Below are 21,622 nucleotides of genomic sequence, written 5' to 3'. Positions count from 1 at the left end.
ATTTGTGCTATGGACCACAAAAATTGAAGACCAGTTTTTCTTGTTTCGGAAATTGTTCCCTTCATTACCCAAGTCCAAATCTCAAAAAGTCATTATTTTTAATCCCTATATAGGAAGTAAGTAGGAATGTTATCTTAGAAAATAATACATTAGTAATAATAATAATAATAATAAGGTCTTTATTTGTTTAGACAATTAGAAGGAAAAGAAACATAATTCATTTTAAGGAGGATTAAGGGAGATATAATAGGCGAAGTCTAGCCAAGTCAGGCTACTCTACTTAACCTACGATACTCGTCCTCTAAACATAAATTAAACTGAAATTAAATGACTTAATGGCATAACTAAGCAAAAATGAGAAACAAAAATATATCAATATTTCAACGACCAAACAACTAGCTAAAAGATAAATAAGGAATGAAAGTTAGATCTCAAGTGTGGCTAGGTAGTGATTCACACGCTGCAAATTCAAAAAGTATTGTTTAAGTTTAAATTTGAACTTATTGATATTAAATATCTTAAACTCATCAATAAATAAATTAACTAATTTCACGGCATTATAAATAAATGATCTTTTATACAAAGCGGTCCGGTGCTGTGGAATTGTAAATTGTGCATTATGTCTAGTATTGTGCGAGTGAGTACTGTGCCTTAAATTGAATTTGGACTTCAACTTACATGTAGTATTGTTGTTTAAGAATTTGTGTACAAATGTACCCCTATGTAAGTGCCTTCTATTTGCCATGTTTAACCACCCAGATTCCTGAAATTTATGTGAAATGTGATCAAACTTTCTCACTCCATACACCAAACGGATACAGGAATTCTGCATCTTTTGAATACGTCTGCTAGTTACACAATCTAGACACGGGCCGTAAATAAAGTCACAGTAATTAAATTTTGACAAAACTAAAGTCTCACATAGTAACTTTTTTAAATTATTATTAAGAGTGTGTCTAATATTATACAGGGTGTCCCTAAAAGGTCTGTACAACGCGCTACCAGGGGTTCTTGGTATCAAAATAGGACGATTTAACCCAACTTACCTCTATCCAAAAGTGCTTCGGTAAGACGCTATCTACCGCCAAAGATTTTTTAAAAAAATCGTTATTTTTATTTTATCGGAAAATGGTTTTGCCGATTAAAATGAAATTCGGGATGTGAATGTCTAATGTAAAAAGGGTTTTTGTGATATCATCGTTTTGAATGTAGTTGCTATGTAGGTGGTAAAATACTGACCATCCACATCTGAAGAGGTCTAAAACTTTTTAACTACTATTTTGACGGTTCTGAATTTTTAGACACTGATAGACAGTTTACTTGCAAGCATTTTTTGTCTCTTGATGAATATCGCTATCTGTGATGGTTTACGAAAAAAAAAAAATTTGGGCACGATGAATGGCATGCACCTTACATGCGATTGTTCCTCAAAAAATCAAAAGATGGCTGTGAAGCTTTTGAGTGGCGTAACGTTTGTTTGTTGTTTCTTAAACTTTAACAATTTACGTTTTGCTTGAAGACTTAAAATTTCATTGTTAAAATTGTAATATGGCCTTTCAATACAGTAACGCAGAGTTAACTGATATGCTATTAGTGTTTGGATACTGTCGTGGAAATGGTCGCCAATGCGTTAGAGAGTATACTCACAGGTTTCCAAATCGTCGTGTACCAAACCATCAAACGTTTGCGGCTGTTGAAAGACGTCTTCGTGAGACCGGTCGCTTTGCTCCTGTGATGGCTGATTACGGACGTGGACGTTATGTAATGAATCCCGATGTCGAAGAAGCGATTTTGGATCGTGTAGCAGACGAACCGGAGATAAGTAGCAGACGCTTAGGGTCGGAATTAATGGTCTCGAAAAACGTTGTCAATGGAGTCACTCGCGAACAATTGCTACACCCGTACCACATTCAAAAAGTGCAAGATCTTTTGTTGCCTGACCCGGATCAACGTCTAATTTTCTGTACTAATATCAATGAACGAAGAGTTCGAAATCAGAATTTTTGCCGAAACATTTTATTTACCGATGAAGCTTGCTTTACAAGAAGGGGCATAACAAACCTACATAATGAACATGTGTATGCAGATGAGAATCCGCATGCATGTAAAGTTACCCATTCTCAACACGAATTCAAGATTAATGTTTGGGCAGGAATCGTTGATACTTTTATTGTTGGTCCTGTAATTTTACCTCAACGATTAAATGGCGATAGTTACTTGCAACATATTCAAAATACTGTGCCAGATTTATTGGACGACGTATCTTTGGAGCTACGCGGAAACATATGGTTCATGCATGATGGTGCCCCTCCTCATTTTACTGTAGCCGTCCGAAACTTTCTACATCAGGAATACCCCAATAAGTGGATAGGTAGAGGACATGATGCTCCCATGCAATGGCCACCGCGCTCTCCCGACCTAACGCCGATGGATTTTTTTTTATGGGGAGCAGTTAAAGCCCAGGTGTATTCCACACCCGTTAATACGGAAGAGGAATTGTGGCGGCGGATTCAAAATTCTGTAGAAACTTTAAAAAATAACGTACCAATGTTGCAAAGGGTACAGTTTAATTTATTACGCCGTATAATGCTTTGTATGCATGAAAATGGAGGTCACTTTGAACATTTAGTAGTTTAAATTAATACATTACATTGACTTACTCTGTTGTGTTCGTTTATTCTACGTTACATACACTACGGTTTCATAGCCTACTTCTTGCTTGCACTTATGGTTTTTGAGGAACAATCGCATGTATGGTGCATGCCATTCATTATGCCTAAATTTATTTTTTTTTCGTAAACCATCACAGATAGCGATATTCATCAAGAGACAAAAAATGCTTGCAAGTAAACTGTCTATCAGTGTCCAAAAATTCAGAACCGTCAAAATAGTAGTTAAAAAGTTTTAGACCTCTTCAGATGTGGATGGTCAGTATTTTACCACCTACATAGCAACTACAATCAAAACGATGATATCACAAAGACCCTTTTTACATTAGACATTCACATCCCGAATTTCATTTTAATCGGCAAAACCATTTTCCGATAAAATAAAAATAACGATTTTTTTTTTAAATCTTTGGCGGTAGATAGCGCCTTACCGAAGCAATTTTGGATAGAGGTAAGTTGGGTTAAATCGTCATATTTTGATACCAAGAACCCCTGGTAGCGCGTTGTACAGACCTTTTAGGGACACCCTGTATATACATTTTAAAGACAAGAACGCATTTTGAACCATTTTGTTCACGTGAGCTCTAAACCGAAGTTGATTATCAAGTGTTAGTCCCAAATTATTTACTGTTTCAGTATCAGGTATTAAAATATTATTTACATACACACCACAATTAGTTTTCATATATTCAATATCAGTTTTCTTACCAAAAAATATACAGCAACATTTACTAGGATTAAGTACAAGATTAAAATCGTTAGAACGCTGATTTATTCTGAGTAAGTCCTGGTTTAAATTATTTAACGCAGTAGATGCATTAACCTTGTCAAAAGAAGAGTATAATTGTATGTCATCAGCGTATACCACAATATTGCAACTTGAAACGCATCTAAGGATATCCGAAGTATAAATAATAAATAATAAGGGTCCAAGTAATCTTTTTATATACTCATATGTAGTAACCTTAGTGTAAAGATATGGTAGAAGATATACGTTTTCAACTTAGATTTCCTATGCTATATTCAAAGGTTTCCGATATTAGTAAATCATCACAAAATGTTAGGAGAAAGTTGAAATACCATAAATGAGTTACTTTTGTAATTGTCACCTAATGAGTGTATGGAATCTGGTTTTATTGTAGGAAGATGACGTCATTTGCATAAATGCAACTGGTAGCTTATACCTGGTGAACTTGTCGAATTGCACGATTGGTTGCCTATATAATTATTTACGTAGGCGCAGCTCAAATTTTGAACGGCCTGTCCCTATTGACTTCAGTTGACGTACCCACAGATTAAATACAATCTGTGACGTACCTAAAGGTTTTAGATTTTTTTGGAATGGGCCCTATTGATTGTTTTTTAAAGAAATCATTTACCTTTACGTAACTTCCAATATCTGAAATCATCTCCGCACTTTGATCAACGCGCGGAATAATCCTTGTCTTTGGAAAAGTACGAGTATATCCAAAGGGTATCTAAATTAAATTTTAAAAAATTGCTGTTGCTGTGGCTAGCACAGATACCACCCACACGCATACCTGCGTATGCGCGATTCTGCCCTTTTAAGTCTAAGAATATGTGTACCATATACAATGTGTGTACCAAATTTGGTTCCCATGGTTCCGCCGTTTAGCCGGAAATGAGAGTTCAGACCGACAGATCGACATAATCGAGATTTTGTTGGATTCGGATTTTTGGTGCTTCAAAACGTGTATTTCGGTCAAAAAAGTAGGGGGTCATTTTTTACCCAACTGCCATACCTCTCAATTGCCAACTGTATTGAAGTTTGGAAGTGAGCAATTGTTTTATATCTTTTGCGAACCTCGTCGAGGTCGGCAAAGTACTTCCCAACTTGAACGCCAATACCGACTAGATTTCAATATGTTACGCTGACACTGGTGGAATTTGTTATACTACCTATTTAAGACAGATTGTGTTGTGAATAAAATAGTATACAAGCCTCGATTGTCAGTGGTTCACAACCAACGCCTCGCGCTTATACCTCACGCGCGTCGGTGATGTAGCTTAAGGGTGGACTGGCTGGACAGTACATACAGAACGGAGCGTTCCGCTCGAAAAAGCACTCGCGAGCGGAAAAAGTGCTCGCGAGCGGACCGCATGGTGCTCGATAGTCGAGCGTTTACTTAAAGTGCTCGGCGCTCGAGCGCTTTTTTCTGCCCACGAGTGGTTTTTCCGCTCGCACGCTCTTTTTCCGCTGCCTAGCGCTTTTTCCGCTGCTGAGCGTTTTTGTTCGCTCGTGAGCGCTTCTAACCATCCTCAAGCCTGAAGGATTAAGCGCCGTTCGCGAGCGTTTCTTCCGATCCCGAGCGCTTTTTCCACTCTTGTGCGTTTTTTCCGCTCGAGCACTTTTCGGAGTGCTCGGAGTATGTAAGTTGCCTATTGTCAATCGCCAAATTTGGCCATTTACATTGAATGCCATTTATAATATTAATTTGTGATTGATGGCAGAAACATAAACTTAAACCAATTATAATGCACATTTTCTATTTGTATAAATCAAGCGGAGTGGCGGAAGCTATTTTTTCGCGCTTTTGAGGAAAACTTCTGAGTTGTTTTTCCAAGATAACTTTATCTATAAAGTGAAGGTTTGTAGGGTGAGTAGGGTCAAAAAACCAGACTTCGTTTAGTTTATTTTTAATTGGTAATCCAATAATAAAATAAACTAAACGAAGTCTGGTTTTTTGAGCCTACTCACCCTACAAACCTTTTCTTCAACACCACGCAAGGCCGAAAGAAAAGAACCTTTTTAATTTATCTATAAACAAAGACTATCCTCCTTTAAGCAGGCCTTCCACGTGCATTCATTTCATCGAACTTTGAATTAACGCCATGTCTTCGAACTTGGAACAGAATGTTGAAACACCACTTCCACGTTCGCACATGGTTCGCACAAACTTGGCGAACAAATACAGGTACGACTGTGCACGCAAGAACAACGATATGCGTTTTCGGTTCCTCATATACTACAGTGCGTAAATCTATCTCACTTTAGTCTAAACTCCAGGAGCGACAACCACATCCACGCGCGCGCCCAGCATCGCTCCGCGCCAAGAATGTAGGATTAGCAGAACTCTTCGCTCCGCACCAAGAATGATGCAAACTTTGCGCGATGACCACTTCCACGTTCGAACTTGGTCTGGTTGTAGGAGTGTACACTCCAAGTTCGATGAAATGTATGCACGTGGAAGGCCTGCTTTACATTTTAGTAAACCCCGGCGTTATTGTCTAGCTAAAGCCTTCACCTTTCACAGGAATATTCGACCCCTTCTTCATCTTCACTCAGAATTCAGATATCGTGGAACGAAATCAAGCGTTTTCAGACAACGGAACAGATGTACTGACCAGCCTTAAGCCCTCGGCGTAGGTAATGAACCACTTCCCAGCTTGGTATGTAATCTACTATTTCTGCACGCCTTTTTGGGGCACCCTATATACCTACAAAATCTGCACAATCCAAAAACAAAATCGACGGTTCCAAGGATATTTACAAATACGCCTTTATTTCATTTTTATTGAATTTATCTGTCATTAAATCAGAACCCTGGGGGTCGATTTTTGAAACCAGTCGCATCTATTCGTATACGCTTAGATGCGAAGACTTAAAAACGTATACGTTTTCCAAATGCAATTTTTGACAACGTCACCTTTATTGATTGATTAGAACTAAAGCGGACGTAGGCCTAAAAGGTGGGTTCATAGCTCTCCGTTCATCCGTTGCGTTGATCCGTCAAACGGATAGTACATTTTATTAAGGTTCATAGCAATCCGTCCACATTGTACATTTGCAAGTATAACCATAACCTATACTTTATTTTGTACTGTACCCTCCGTCATTTTCAGTATGTAAAAATGGTACGAAAGTAAGAACACATTGCTATCTGGTTATTACCGTGAAGAACGGACAGGCGAACGCTGTTAACGTACCAAACATAACCTCACTCTTGTTAAAAACGGACCAACGGAAACGTAAATGTTCAACTTCAACCAACATTTCCGTCGTAAACGGACGACGTATGATTTAAAAATTTGCTGTCTTCTGATTGGCTAACGGGCAAACGGAAACGTATGAACGGAGAGCTATGAACTTACCTTTAAGTGAAGCGGACTATTTGACGTTTGGGTTTGAGCTTAGGTCGTGAGGTGACGATATTGCTCAGTCATTTCAAATTAAAGAATAATAATATTTTAGGCACTGATTAGCATGAATACTCAAAACACGATGGACACGCCAAAGCGAGGATGCAATACCACGCAAAACCAAAAGAGGTGGCTTGTAGAGTTTGCACAAAACCACCCCGATATAATAGCAGGGAAACAAACTACAACTTTGACGTGCAAGAAAATGCACAACTCATGGAAAGAAGTAGCTGATACATTTTAATAAATTGTGCTTCATTTAAAACTTCTATGGGGTTGCAAGGTTTACGGTTCCTATTCGGGCGATAATTGCGTTCGGCATTCTCTAAATTGTCTATTACAAACACATTCACAGCTTCATCCATTGTTATTAGTAGATACCTTTCAAGTCTCAAGAGTCAAAACTTCAACACTAACCAATACATAACCCACAAAACGTCAGTTGCGAGCGCCCTTTACCCGCTCGCATACGTTTTAAGGAAACGTACGGCCAAAAATCGATCCCCTGTATGTATGTATACCGCCTTAGACCATATAGTACATGTATATTTTACCAATCTTCAGACTGTATGTACCTACTTTATCAATTATAATATAATAAAATTAGTCAATGCAACGTAAGGGAAAAAAATGGGCCCCAAAAATTCTCATTCCTTAGAGCCTCTGGATATACATGGTCGTTGCTATAGTTGATTGCGAGTAGCTAATAAATTATGATAAAATTAAACTGTTCTTTTTAAAATACAGTTAATTACAACAGGTTGCTCAGTCAATATAAACTCTCAATATAAAATTAAAAAATAATTAGCTTAAATGACATTCTAGGAATTACTTTCTCCCCATAAATTAATTATTCAATGTAGTTTCCCCTCGGTCCCCTGCAATACCAGAGACTGAAAAATGCGTCTTACTTTACCTTTCCTTTTTTACAGAACCACACACCAGGAGAACATGGTCGTCTGTTCACCATCTTTTAAAATCCAAGTCTCTTACCTTGATTGGTGCAGACCTAAGGTACTAGATAGTAAAACTCCTGTTCCTTACCATTTCTTTTATTGAACTAATTGCAATATGAGAAGAAGATACTTACAAGTTACTGAAAACTGACAAGAACAGTCAATAAATATTTTAACTTTATTGCACAAATTTTAAATAAAAACCATTGTAAGCCTTTACCAAAATTCATAAACAAAACAGGTTAGGTACGTAATGTATACATTAAAAACACATTAACCAAAGAAAGGAAAGAAAAATTATAAATGCAGCATAAAGTTTTCAACAAATTTATTAAACAAAAGGAAGAAAAAGCGTTTATTTTTCAAATTTACGAAAACATACATAAAAAATTGTGCTGTTACGTAACCAAATTAAATTTTAAATCAGACTTTCCCTTCCCCGCTCTCAGCAAAAAATAACAATGATAATATTTAATCACTGTAATCCCTATTTATATATTATAAATATAAATAACCATATAGTTTGCACATCAAAAATTATAAAATATCGAAATTTCTTTGCACTGTCAAATAATAAAAGCAAGATTAGCTAACTTTACAAGAATTATTTTAATAACTAACATTATATATATTTTACAGTGGCGCAGTAAACAAATCACATGTGGGAATTTCTAGAATGCATCGCCGTGATTGACATTTCAGTTGCCATTACAATGATGATTGGTTTACGTAGACTGTAATTTTTTTTTTTTTCATATAGAACTTTCATATAATCACCTCCACTACAATCGCACATATAATTAATAAATTTCATTGTATCCTGTACAAATAAAGCTAAAAATATAAATTCATTTTAAATAGAGAAATGCAGTCCATTTTCACATTTAGTGCAAATATTTAGCCGCTGCGTTAAAAAAAAAAGCTAATCTACAGTGAGTTGGTGGCAGTCTCGATGGAGTAGCTCTTAACCAGTTATGTAAAAAGGAGGCAGTGTCTGAAAAAAGAAATATGAGTAGTTTTTTATCGTTATTGATTAGTTTATAGAAAAATTATATAATTGCGAAATGAGTTATGAATTTGAAACATGTTTAGGATCTTTACATTTGTTACATTACAATACAGCGATTAATTTTGTCACTGTTCGCATTATGTTCAATATAAGTACAATGAGTTCAAAGTGAAGTCGACACTATTGCTAACTTTGTTATAATGTTATTATACATCTACAGGGTGGTGTTTTTAAGTGGAACATTAGAAGTATCTTAGTAAATGGTTCAGTAAATTAGCAGTATCACTCTTGTCTGAAAACTTAGCAAAATGTTTTTTACGATTGGACAGCTAAAAGTCCACGCTATCAATTAATGTTATTGGTCTGATTTTCAATTGTGATTCGAAAATAATACGAATAAGCGTTCAAAGTTGATAATTGGTTTTTGGGCAAAAACTGGAAATTTTCAAATGGGAACAATATCTTCACTATGTATCAATGAAAAGAGCATAAAAAACGGACAATTGCTCTTTCCATTGATGCATAGTAAAGACATGGTTTTCATTTGAAAAATGCTACAAAAAACTACTTTTGGCATAGAAGACATATATGCCTATATAAACAAGACAAAGAAAGTAGTTTGAAAAGGAGCAGATCAAAATAGGAGATCTAGTGTGAAGAGGTTTTCATCGAAAATCATGTGACGAGTAAGATGTACTGTGATACAGCGGTGAACATATGTATGAGGTAATAGATTCCATTCAATGAGTAGAGAGTTACGTATACAATCAAAAGTATAGTTAAAGTCGCTGTTAGAAGTAACGTGAAATTTCTAACCTAACCTTACTTTTTATGTAAATAAGTAAAAGGATGCATTATAGACATTTCATTGTAATTGTATTAAAACAGCGTTGTAATGGAGGGCATTTTTTGGATTTGATAGACAATGACGATATTGACGACATAATGGTAATATAACGTTTGATTACATACATAGCTAACCCTACATTAATGTTTATATTTTTACAAATTTGCCGCTTTCAGTGTTCGGGTATACTAAGCAGTAACGAAGCATGAAACACAATTTCGGTTGAATACGTTAGCGTTTTTAGAATATGTAAGTTAATGTTACGATACAACACCCGTATCCCTAAATGTTAACCAAGATTTTAAAAAAAATTTCTACGTTTACGTATTGGTATTTGCTATATCTCCCTAGTGTGATGGTTGGTGACCTATTTATTTGTGAACACTAAGCAAAATCCCATTTATACACATTGTACAACTAATAACACTGTCTAATTAACGGCATTTATATAGCTGCTATTGTTTCAGAGTTTAACTTTAAAAAATGGTGTTACAACTAGAAAAAAGAAATACTTTCATTCCAATTTTAAAAGAGGTTGTTACTTTTGTAACTGAAAGCAGACATTAAACATCAACATTAGCAAAAATCTGCTATATTGTAAAATGACTAAAGTTTGAGTTCCTTTGTTTTATCTGTCTTACAATCGAACTGAGTTTCTCGTGTGGCAATTTATTACTGTTTATACAATATTACTTTTCAAGTTATTCAAATCAATAATATATTAATATACTATGACTACAGACTCTAATGTTAATCAGATTCCTCAACAATTTATGTTTTTTGTAATATATTACCCAGGCTGCAGTTGAATTATCAAAGGTCTTGACTTTTGTCTTTGACTAGACAATATTGATAAGGTGAAGTAGAGACAAAGAAATTACCTATGCAGAATCACGAATTTTCTTTTCTTTTTTTTTCTTAAGGAAGGATGGAGTTCGTAAGCCTTTCTTCTTTTTCTTGTCCTTTTTAGGCGATCCCTCCGATACCGATTGGTCCTTTGAAAATGAACCCTACAAGTAACACAAATGTTTCTTATTCATACAAAAACATTAAATCAAATCATTACCTCTTTACTACTCTGCGAAATTGTGCTTAGATGTGCATCGGACTGGTCACCATTCACTGTGTTTTCGCCTAAAAAAATAGTAAATTAGTCTCCGACTATACAACAAGAAAGTGTCAATTGCAAGTCAACAAAGCAAAAAAAAATATAAAGCGCATGCATTTTATTAAGAGAATAAATTAGAAAAATTGTGTACAGGTACCTTTAGTGCGGACTATTAAGACTCTCACCAGAAGCAATTCATTGTTAAATGTGAAATGCGTGTGTTTTTTTATTATCAAGGTACAATATACAAAATGAAGTGAATACATTACATAATGATCTTCAAATGAAAAAATTGTAACTTAAATACAAAATACAATGTACCTAAAATAAAAAAATATAAAAATGACAAATATAAAAGGTTGTGATGTAGACATAGCAGCTATCTGTTTCCTTTTTAAATTATATAACCACTTCAAATGAACTCAAGAAATAAAGCTGGTGGTCATATTTAATTTTAAATATCACTTAGTTACAATACTAAAACTTGGCAGCCTCATAACCCATCCAGTTACCATCATCACTTGTCTCACTGTCATTACGAAGTTTTGAGCAATCATCAACTTTTTTCGTACTAGTTGGGAATACATCATCACGCACAAATGTCACAGTAGACGGTTGTGTATAGGAAAATGAGTTAACAGTATTAGTTCTATAAAACGAAACGGAATTACAAACGATTGCATTTGTTTCTGGACACTCGAATGATATATATGTCGATTCCGTGTCATAGGTATTGTTTAATAAGTTTCTTATTTGCACATCTTCCTCTTCTTCTACCTCGCCTCTGTCCTCATCTTCATCAGACTCAGTAAAGTTAGAAAATAAATTACATACAGCTTCTTCAGGAATAGGAGACAAAGCTCCAGAAGAAACACTAGAGTGATTGTATTGCGCAAGGTCAGGTGGAGGTTTCAATGGGATATCATCGACATTAATAACTTCGTGTTTTCTTGCGACAGGTTTACCCGAATCTGGGGATTTTGTAATGGCGATCCAGTATTTTTCATTTCTTAAATTTTTAGTTTCCTTAGCCTTAAAACTGATAACAATTTCATCATCAGAACTTGGACTTTCAGTCTCCACTCCACTCCTTTGAGACGAGTCAGATTGAGGTGTTGATTGTTGCACCAACCTGTTGTCTTGAACGTCCTTTGTAAATTTTGAGAAATCTGTTGAATCACTGGGACATTTTGTAGTAGATAGGTCTTGGTCCACGTATTTTACAAAGAAGTAATCTAAAATATTGGACACTAATTCAGAAATTGCAAAAATTTTATCAGATACGTTGGAAGACAGTGGCGATTCTTCACAAATTTCAAACTTCCCCATCACTCTTTTTGTTATATTTAAACGAAGGAGATTTTTATCTTCGTCTGAAACGATATTACCACACAAGTCTGTATAATAAGATTCTAGGACGCTATATAATTTTAGGATGTTATCATCATAGAGCAACTCTGGGAAAAAAATATGCTCAGACACTTCAAAGCACTGTCTAATAAGATATCCATATATTGCATCTGACATTAATATCACTTGTTCGTCTGTATTTTCAAGGCGATGGCACTCTGGTGTACATAAACTGTCTACATTAACAGTTTCATCCACAACATTCTTGTTACAATCTACATAATTTAAGGTTTCATTGTCTGGAGGCTCATTGGCAAGTGCATCACTTCTAGCAGAAACCCAAGATTCAATACTTTCACTTTCCATCACTCCATCACTGTATGTTGGAAAATCCCTTGACATTATCAAAGCATCATGTATGGCATCTTCCAATGTGGTTAAATCCTTATCCATAATCTTAGCCTTTTCAATAACATCTTTGGCCAAAGCTTGAACATCTAAATTTGAGTCGAACATATTTGTGTCTGCTTGTTCAAGACTATCAGATTCTGACACTTGACTTAATGACTCATCCAGTAAATTGTCCTGCAAACTTTTCATTATTTTGGTTTCATATTCCTGGTCACTAGATTCTTTCGAAACCAGCATATTATTTTTAACACACAGTTCCGTTATATTGAAAAGGGAAGTCTTCTTTTTACTAGAGACATCCACAGCAGCAGATGTTATGAATGAGGTTTGAGAGCTGGCAGTGCACGATGCTTGTGTATTCATCAAATTCATGGCATTGGCAAAAGGATATATAAATTCTTTGATTGTTTGAATTGGAATGTCGAGTGTTACGCATTTTGCATTTCCAATATTAATGGTCACTGTGGAATTGTGTTTATTCTGAGATAGCTTATGATGTGTGAAGCTCTTCACTTGGTGACGATAGCCAAGTCTGACTAAAGCGGGGCGTAAGCGAGTAGCAATTTCGCCAAAGCGTGCAATGTGGTAATGTACTGGATTCGGTATTGCATATGAACCTTTCGGAAAGCCAGCATGACTGTGAGTTCGATACAATTCATGGGATTTTGATGATGTACTTGTATAAGCGTCTTTTATTCTTAAACCTGAAAATAAGGACCTTATTTATTTATCAACTAATATAAATTTAATCGCATTTCCTTTGATTTCTGAAATATATGTCAATTGTAATCCTACTTCTGACATATAATACCAGATGATCTATACAAAGTTACAAATTATAGTGAAAAGCAGAGCTCTGGCAGCAAAATTAGATATATATGAAAGTATATAGATCACCTGTTGTAACAAAACGAATGGAAGATAAAGATGGTGGAAACGACAATACTGTGTGATTTTGTTGCATATATAACTACAATTGGCGCAATGCAGGTAAGTAAGATTAGCAACGTTTTGTGTGATAATTAATCAATAAATCATTAATTGCAAATCAATGTTTGTTGAACAACTATGAATGCATATTTAACTGAGTATGTTAAACACAAAAAGCAAACTATAATGATCCTGATGATTTTGTCATTTCACAATATGGCAGAAACAGGGACCCGGACCGGACCGAAAAAGAACCGAAAACCGGACCGAAACCGTTATTTTTTTCTGGACCGAAAACCGAACCAAAACCGTTATTCCTTCAGAAATGGAAACGTATTGAGAACCGGAGCCTATATTACTTTTTTCGGTTCTTTTCGTTTTTTACGGATCTTAACAGGTTATTGGAAGTTGAAGGACGCGCCGGCAACCACGTCCTGAAAATTGATAAAATATTAGTCTATGATTGCCATCGGTGGATTATAAATTTTTAATAAGGTGTCGAAATTGAAGGCATTACGAGTGGTGGTGGCGCTAATTTAGCCACTAAATAAAAAAGGAGAGGCGGGTTTTAGAAAATAAAATTTTCTTTTAGTAATAAAGTGTAAATACACATTTCCCTCTTCCTCCTTTATTCCCCTTGTCGTTATAAATTATACGTCACGTTTTGGTATTCATGGCTTTTTCTTCACACCTATTAATTAACAAATCACGTTGTTATAATGAATTTTTTTAATGCCATACTTTCTAAAAGACTAGAACCGCAAATAACCGTTATGGACCGAAAAAAATGCGCAGAACCGAACCGTTATTTGCTTTTAGAACCGAAACCGGACCGGAACCGTTATAAATATTTTCGCTTAAATATAAACAGAACCGGAACCGATATTTCATTTTGGTCCGGGTCCCTGGGCAGAAACTGACTAAACTCAAAAACAAATCAATCAAATCATCAGTATCTCTTGTATTTTAATAGTTGTCAGTTCACACCCCAACCTTTCACACTTACTTTTATTACTATCCACGGATATTCTTTCTGTCTTTCGTTGTTGTAAAGGTGTATCATCAGCTAAAATCATGCAATATGTTACATGCTAAAGTGTATAAGCAAAGAAAGAAAGAAAATAGTTCCTAATTTATTCATATACACAACAGTAACTAAGAATTAAAAAAGAAATGTAGTCCTTTATGTCCTGGTGGTGCTAGCATGTTGAAACTACACCTTGTGAAAAATTTGATTCCATTTTGTAGTTAATTATGAACCAGTAACATTTGGGTTTAGCACATTGGTTTAACGCTCCACATGCACCTACGTTGGCAGTTGTAATTAGTCCCACTTTCATGTCGTGTATGTAAGTAATAAGGTTGAAAACTACATATCTGCCTTACTTATTTGCACAACTGAGTTGCGCCTTCTGTTCCATTTATAAATTCTCTAGTCACTAGATATAGAAAGTACCGCAATCATCCGCCATTTTTGGGCAAATTTGCTGCCAACTTTAAAAAATTGACAAATAAAATCTGAATAGCTGTAATTTTTTATAACCTCACTTCATAGTACTGTCATGTTTTATAAAAATTTATACAGATATCTCCAAACAGGTGGAACAATCCCTAACATTAAAGTTACTAGAATCTGGTAACTTCCGCCATTTTTGGGCAAAAATCATGCGTTCTCTCTCTAAAATACTAGCCCAAAGGATTGCGGTACTTTCTATATTTAGTGACTTTAAAATTCTCTACTGATTTGTACCCTCTATGGAGAGATAGGCAAAGCTCCAGTTTCAGGCTTTTTATTATAAGGGCGGTTTAACATAATAGAAAATTGTGGTATGGATTTTGTAAGGCACCTTCATTGAACAATTGTTGATACTTTGCTTAATTACATTGTTGAGGTTCATTAATGGTTTGAGGTTAAATTGAATGAGTTAGCAAACATGGTAGAAATCATTTGAACTGTAATGCAATCGTGTTCTATCAACTGTATCTCGTTAGATAGTTCAAAGGATATTTTACTAGTGAACAGTCTTTGGTTTATCATTGAACATTTAATATTTCGAAACAGAGAGTCACAGCGCGACAGAATCACACAACTCTAGAAACTTGGCGAGTGAAACAAGAGATTTCAAATGATGGATCACGTTCCATATACGGTCAATTAATACGATATTTCTTTTAATCAGTTTCCCAGAAAAAATTCAAAACTAATTACACAGTAGAATGTTGTCAATCCTTAGCATTATACTTTTGGTTTATGTTTTCTATGCACAAAATGAAATGTTGCATTAATACGCCGGAGGATCATTTCAACTCGAGAATAGCAATAACCTGGACACAAAGGACTACATATCAAGTTCAGACAACCAATATACATGCACACTCCTTGCTCCAAAACTTGAACTTTTAATTAAGTTGATTACATGCTGAAAGTTTGCATAACACAAATGTACATGCTGTTAAAAAAGATAGTTGCAAAATATGTTAAATATGCATATAACCTTAACTAACACGAATGTTTGTATTAAAAAATTCAACTCTCACGAAAAATTTTAAGTAATGAACAATGGTCTATGGTGCATTTCTATTGAAATGTTAATGAACCTTCTCCAGTGATGAACACTTACCCACTGTCCATCACTGTAGTTTTTCATACTCTTGTAAAAAGCGTTAATTGTAAATTATTTCACACAACACAAGCACTTAAAGGCCAAACTTATCATAATTTTTTATTTTTAACTTACCATCGCTAAGAACAAGTTCGGGATGAGTTCGTGTGGGTACTTGTTTAGTTTCTATCCGTAATACTTGAGGTTCTAGGAAAATACAAGATTATCGAAGTTTAAGTTTCTTTAAGTTTCTATACCATCTTTGCTTTCCTCCTCTGTCTCGCTGGTTACTGATGTCGGAGATCGAATGTTACTGCTATCAATTCTCTTATTAATATTTGCTGATGATAATCCTTCAGATTCACTAAAGTCTGTATCATCTGTTTACAACGACTATCAGTTTAAGCTCACAGTTTCCACACTAATACTTACATTCGCCTTTTGATTTCTTCTCGATTACTTTTTTGTACTCATCTAGTTCTTCGTCGGTTACGGAGTCAAATGGATTTTTCGCATAAGGAGATTTATACATCATGGCATTGTGTTGGAAACCACGTTGAATGATTCCCTTCGAAGCTGCTCCCATTAAAACGACCTGGTCACCAGTCTGAGTGACACCAGCATCTTGCATCTTTTTCGCTTCCTCCCATGTCACACCTTCTAGGATGTGAGACTGAGGACCTGCCGAGATTTTATCTGCTCGTCGATAGTCTTTTATCTTGAATGGATTTCAAATAAATAATTAAAATTTTATACAATGTAGAGGAGGGGGGATACTACCGTTGATATCAGTGAGGCCTTTCAAATAGGTTAGATAACAAAAATTGATATTTGGTGTATTTACATCATTCAAATAGCGAAGTCAATAAAAATGTATTCTAGCTTCATGATAATGACAATAACTTCATTAACAATGTTGCTAAAAACTTCCAGCACATGCATCTTTCATGCAGAATTTACTTTTTTTAGAAATGGCTATTATTTAAAAATTCGTTAAGCACTTTCAAATTTGTTTTATGGACATTTCATGCCTTAACGAGAATACGAACATGAAATAATTTTTAATTTCTGATCGAATGACACCAATACCAAGTCTGTAAGTGGTGTAGTTCCGGAGCCTTTGTGACAGACAGACATATAAGGAACGCAAAAGTGCACTTTTTATTTTTTTAAATGAAAGTGCACTAAAAAAAGCTTACTTTGTGCAATGTTATTTGACCACCCCAAACCATGAAAAAATGCTTGCATATTGTATACCTACAGTAGTGTATTGCGATTTGGCTGTACTTCGCGTCGTGCCCTTAAACTCGTTGCACGTGCTTTAAAGACTTGATTATACACTTGTCTCTTAATATACTACTCTTGAGACCACATGGATTTTGATCAAAACATGTCAAAATCCTTATTCATGCACCAAAATCATTGGGAACAAGATTAAGAACATTATCTCAATGCCCAAGACATGAATTTATTTTGTGAGATTAAAGGTGGATCCTTTGATATTTCATTTTATCGGTGTATTATATTTGGTTTGATCTTCCTATTGTTTTTCTGGTTCTGTTATAGTACTTTTATTATACTTATTTAATACTATTTTTGGTAGTGTGGAATATGCTAATTTCCTTATATATTTATTTATTATCCCTCTTTTGTTCTGGGCCCTCAACAAGCTTGCGCCCAATTACAAACTGACCTAAATAATGCTTTTTAGAGGTGCCCCTGCAGAAGGTCTTAAGTTGTTCTATACTACTTGGACATTTACAATATGAATTAGGAAAACTGCAGGAAAACCTAATTCGGAGTAGCCGGCAGAATGCTCGAAACTGCTCTAAGGAAATTCTCTAGGAAATTCCAATATCTGTCACAGATGAAAAATTCTTACCGTAGCCCAGGTTTCGAACACCCGACCTCCAGCTATGTAGCCCAACGCTCTACCACTGAGCTGAACCACATAGTCGGTGAAAGTGAAAAAAATTCACTCTATACTGCATTCATTATAAGAAGGTAGTAGATGGCGCTGTGTTTGAAGATAAACACACACAGGAAAAATATAAAACGGCACCAAATTATTGTAAAGTAGAAATATTCAGCACTGCGAACAGAAATAAATTTTTCACAATAACAACTAATGACACTTCGGCAGTTTAGTTGGCAACATAAACTACCAACTTGCAAAATTCACCAGTCGTTTTATGTTTCATTGTAATATTGTAATACTGACTCGTGTTTTAACCAATCACAGTGAAGGTCAAAGCTTCCCTATGCTTTTCACCGCTACCTTCTTAAAATGAATACAGTATATATATGTATTTAAATTTTAGTTGATTCCACTTATTAAAGTGAACTAATAAAACATGCTTTATTTGATGTGTTTTAGCGCATTTTCTAACGAAGTTTGGTGCGCTATTGCAGCCACTTTCTCTGTTCGTCCGTCTGTCCGAGGCCTTAACTAGTCCTACAATTTTCAAGATATTAAGTTCGTTCTTTTTGCATTCGGTAGCGTATAGCTCTAGCACCTGAACCAAGGAAAATCTTGACAATTAAACTGCGCAATGTCGACTTCCTTATTTATTAATATATTTTGTTGAAATTTTAACCACAGATATTTTTGGTGATGGCAAACATATCGCATATAGTAAAACTCTCTAAAGTTCAACCATAAATGCTTCTAGTAAAGACAAACATAACGCATGCACCTATGACCTTTTGGCAAGTACTCTGCAATGCATGGAAAACTGGCCTATAAGTTACTAAGCCGCCTTTTTTTTATTTTTCATATCGTGCTACATAACATAACGGCGTTGTGCGCGGATGCATCCTTTTGAAAACAATTTTCAACTTGTTTTTTTTTTAGTGTGGACATCATTGTATTCGTAATAATTTAACAAAAAATGCATCTCAATACAGTACGTACTTTTTCTAAGAGGCATATAAAAAAATAAAGGTGATGATTTCTCTGAAACAAAACGTATTGAAAATCTCTCAACAGTATCTGGTAGAGGTCAAAGGGTGGCAATGAGAAAGTGGATTTTATTTTTTTGTACCTGTTCAAATGGCATCAGAAAAAAAAGATCCACAAATTTTAGAACATATCTTCGGAAGTAATCGAAATTTTCTGGTTTTATTAACAGCATGATAATTACTAATTAATTGCGCAACTTCTCTCTAATTCATATCTCCCATGGTTTCTGAGATCCACATGATAGACATCTTTATCTTGCACACAGGGTATAACACGATCTTTAAGCAAAGAATTTTGCTTAGGTAATTGCACGAGAAGAATACCACACTGGATTATTTGAATCCCCACTGCTGTCCAAATGTACTGTTTTACATGACATATTTGGGTAGCAACTATCTGCTAGAATATCATGTGTGCACGTCACATTTATAGCGTATAGATCTATGTCACTTTACATTATTTTATAGTCAATATGACTTATCGCTTCTCCTTATTCTGAGATGAACTTTGAACATGATTTTTAAAACTCTGTACACTGTTCCTTAAGCTTCAGCAGAATTAATTTAGTAGTGGCCTGTTTCAATCATTATTTGCTTATAATGAACATCTATAGATTCTTATAATCAATTCTACTAGTAATGCGCTATCCATTAGTTTAATAGAAAAGCAAATAGCAAATACTGCACTGTTCTATCATATCTGAAAGACTTGCAAAATATCAATGGTAGTACCTACATATAAAGACAGTTTGAAAAGCATTCACTGGGTTATTTTATCCAGATGGGATTTTTTAATATCCTTTACATTTGTAGATACAGTGACTCAGAAAAAATGTTTGAGTAGGCTGATTTTTGGAAATCAACTTCTTTCAGTTACCATTTTCAAATGGGTGCAGAATAACAGAAACGCAAACAATCAACCCGGTGATGTATCACTAACGTTAAACTTACCCTGCAGGTTATCTATAGAAAATGTTATTTTTCCAGGTTGTACAACATCAGTTTAAAATGTAACTGACAGATTTCAGAAACATGTTTGGTTTACTTGTGAAATATTAGCCAATCAAATCCTTTAACCCACAATTTAACTATAAATTAAAAGTTTAAAATGACATTGTACAACTGGGCCTAAATAACGCAAAATAACGTTTTTAACCTGCACATTAAGTTTGACGTGTCGGATGCATCACAGGGTTGAATGGTAAATTAAAAAAAAAAACAACCAATTGAATATACATAAAATTTGCATTTATGCACTCTGCTTGAGACTAGTTTAATTTCTGTTAACTTACCTGCTGCTGCAACTGTTTAAATTCCTTTGGGTTTGTATTCTTCGGCACAAACTGAAGAGCAGACTCTATCTTGACTGGTGTACTGGAGTGTGTAGGCGAACTTTCCGCTACCCACTGCAAGACAAAACCAGCACATTAGTGACTTGCATTTAAAAGAAAACTTAACCTTATGTGCCTTGCCCTTTGTGCACTGTTGATCATCTCTAATGTACTGGTTTTGTAACAATTCGAGGGAGACGACAAATTCAGTATGCAATGGGCTCGAGCACAAAGGCGTGTTAAAATCAATTCACACACGATTAGTTACAACACTGATGTAGCAATTTTAAAAAAATTAGAAACAAATGTGTTTCGTTTGGAATGTTTATTTATTTTTAAAAAAGCCTTCACGTTAACATAGCAAATAGGTTACACTATATTAATATGAGCGTGCTAAACAATGTTAAAGACATGACACATTCAGACTAGATCGATTATACGCAAGTAAACAATGGATGAAGTTAGAGGTAAAAAGTTTTTCGAACGATAATTAATTAATAGCTGCCTGTCCTGTTGTTAACATTTTTGTTAAAAATTAGATCTGTATATATGTTTTACATAGCTTATATGGCCATAAATTTACAACACTGTATAATGCATCAATGTGTCCTGGTGTAAACTGCAGAAATGCTAAACACTCAGTAATTTAAAACGGACTTCTACAGGTTATAAAAAAAATCAAAATTTTGTAACAATGAGATTCAAATGTCGCAAGTGACATCTATCACTTTTGAATCCCATGCAGTAAGTATAGAAACTCTACAAGTTTTTTACACGCACACGTAACACTTAGCCATTAGACAGTGTGTGTCTTTCACTAACAAACATGTAAACTATAAATCACGTTAATGTCATGCAATCGGTCCAAATAGGCCTAGTTTACTCTAGCCACATTAAGGTATGTCTAATCATACTTCTAAACCTATTAATATCCTACTTAGAAGCATCGTATTGCTCTGGTAGTAACGTAAACATTATTAGGGAAGCTCTACTGGCATAAAATTATTACATATTATGTGTATCATTTGTGCATATGAAAAAGCAAGATATGTAATTTATATGTTTAGAGCATATAGAAAATAATAAAATTTCTTCTCCTCCCTATCAGTATTTGTGCATTTTCGATAAAAAATGATCTTAAAGTTCATGTTAATTATTGTATTATTTAGCTAATTATTATATTACTAGTATGATTATAGGTACCGCACAATCATCTTTGAGACTGTAATCATTATTAATCACCTCAATCCCGAAATGAAATTACAATGTGACCATCCCTAGTGTTT

At 34.8% G+C, this 21,622-nt stretch overlaps 1 protein-coding gene across 6 annotated transcripts in view; it reads right to left on the bottom strand.

The window, feature by feature from the left end:
- Positions 1–8,099: 8,099 nt before the first annotated feature.
- LOC116164855 (protein hu-li tai shao-like) overlaps positions 8,100–21,622 on the bottom strand; it is a 78,537-nt gene continuing 65,014 nt past the window's right edge. For 5 of the 6 annotated variants that reach the window (XM_031479089.1, XM_031479091.1, XM_031479090.1 and 2 more), the window contains 8 exons: positions 20,298–20,411; positions 16,477–16,762; positions 16,302–16,424; positions 16,180–16,251; positions 14,448–14,507; positions 10,709–10,776; positions 10,524–10,652; positions 8,100–8,780 (listed from right to left, as the gene is read on the bottom strand). In XM_031479089.1, the coding sequence (XP_031334949.1) occupies positions 10,524–10,652; positions 10,709–10,776; positions 14,448–14,507; positions 16,180–16,251; positions 16,302–16,424; positions 16,477–16,762; positions 20,298–20,411 (852 nt within the window). In that variant the 3' untranslated portion in view covers positions 8,100–8,780. The remainder of the gene's footprint in view (positions 8,781–10,523; positions 10,653–10,708; positions 10,777–14,447; positions 14,508–16,179; positions 16,252–16,301; positions 16,425–16,476; positions 16,763–20,297; positions 20,412–21,622) is intronic. The other variant, XM_031479093.1, reaches the window with a different exon arrangement.

The sequence above is a fragment of the Photinus pyralis genome, unplaced genomic scaffold (assembly GCF_008802855.1).
Source record: "Photinus pyralis isolate 1611_PpyrPB1 unplaced genomic scaffold, Ppyr1.3 Ppyr1.4_LG2, whole genome shotgun sequence".
NCBI classification, from domain to species: domain Eukaryota; kingdom Metazoa; phylum Arthropoda; class Insecta; order Coleoptera; family Lampyridae; genus Photinus; species Photinus pyralis.
This window is presented reverse-complemented; position numbering and strand designations above follow the sequence as displayed.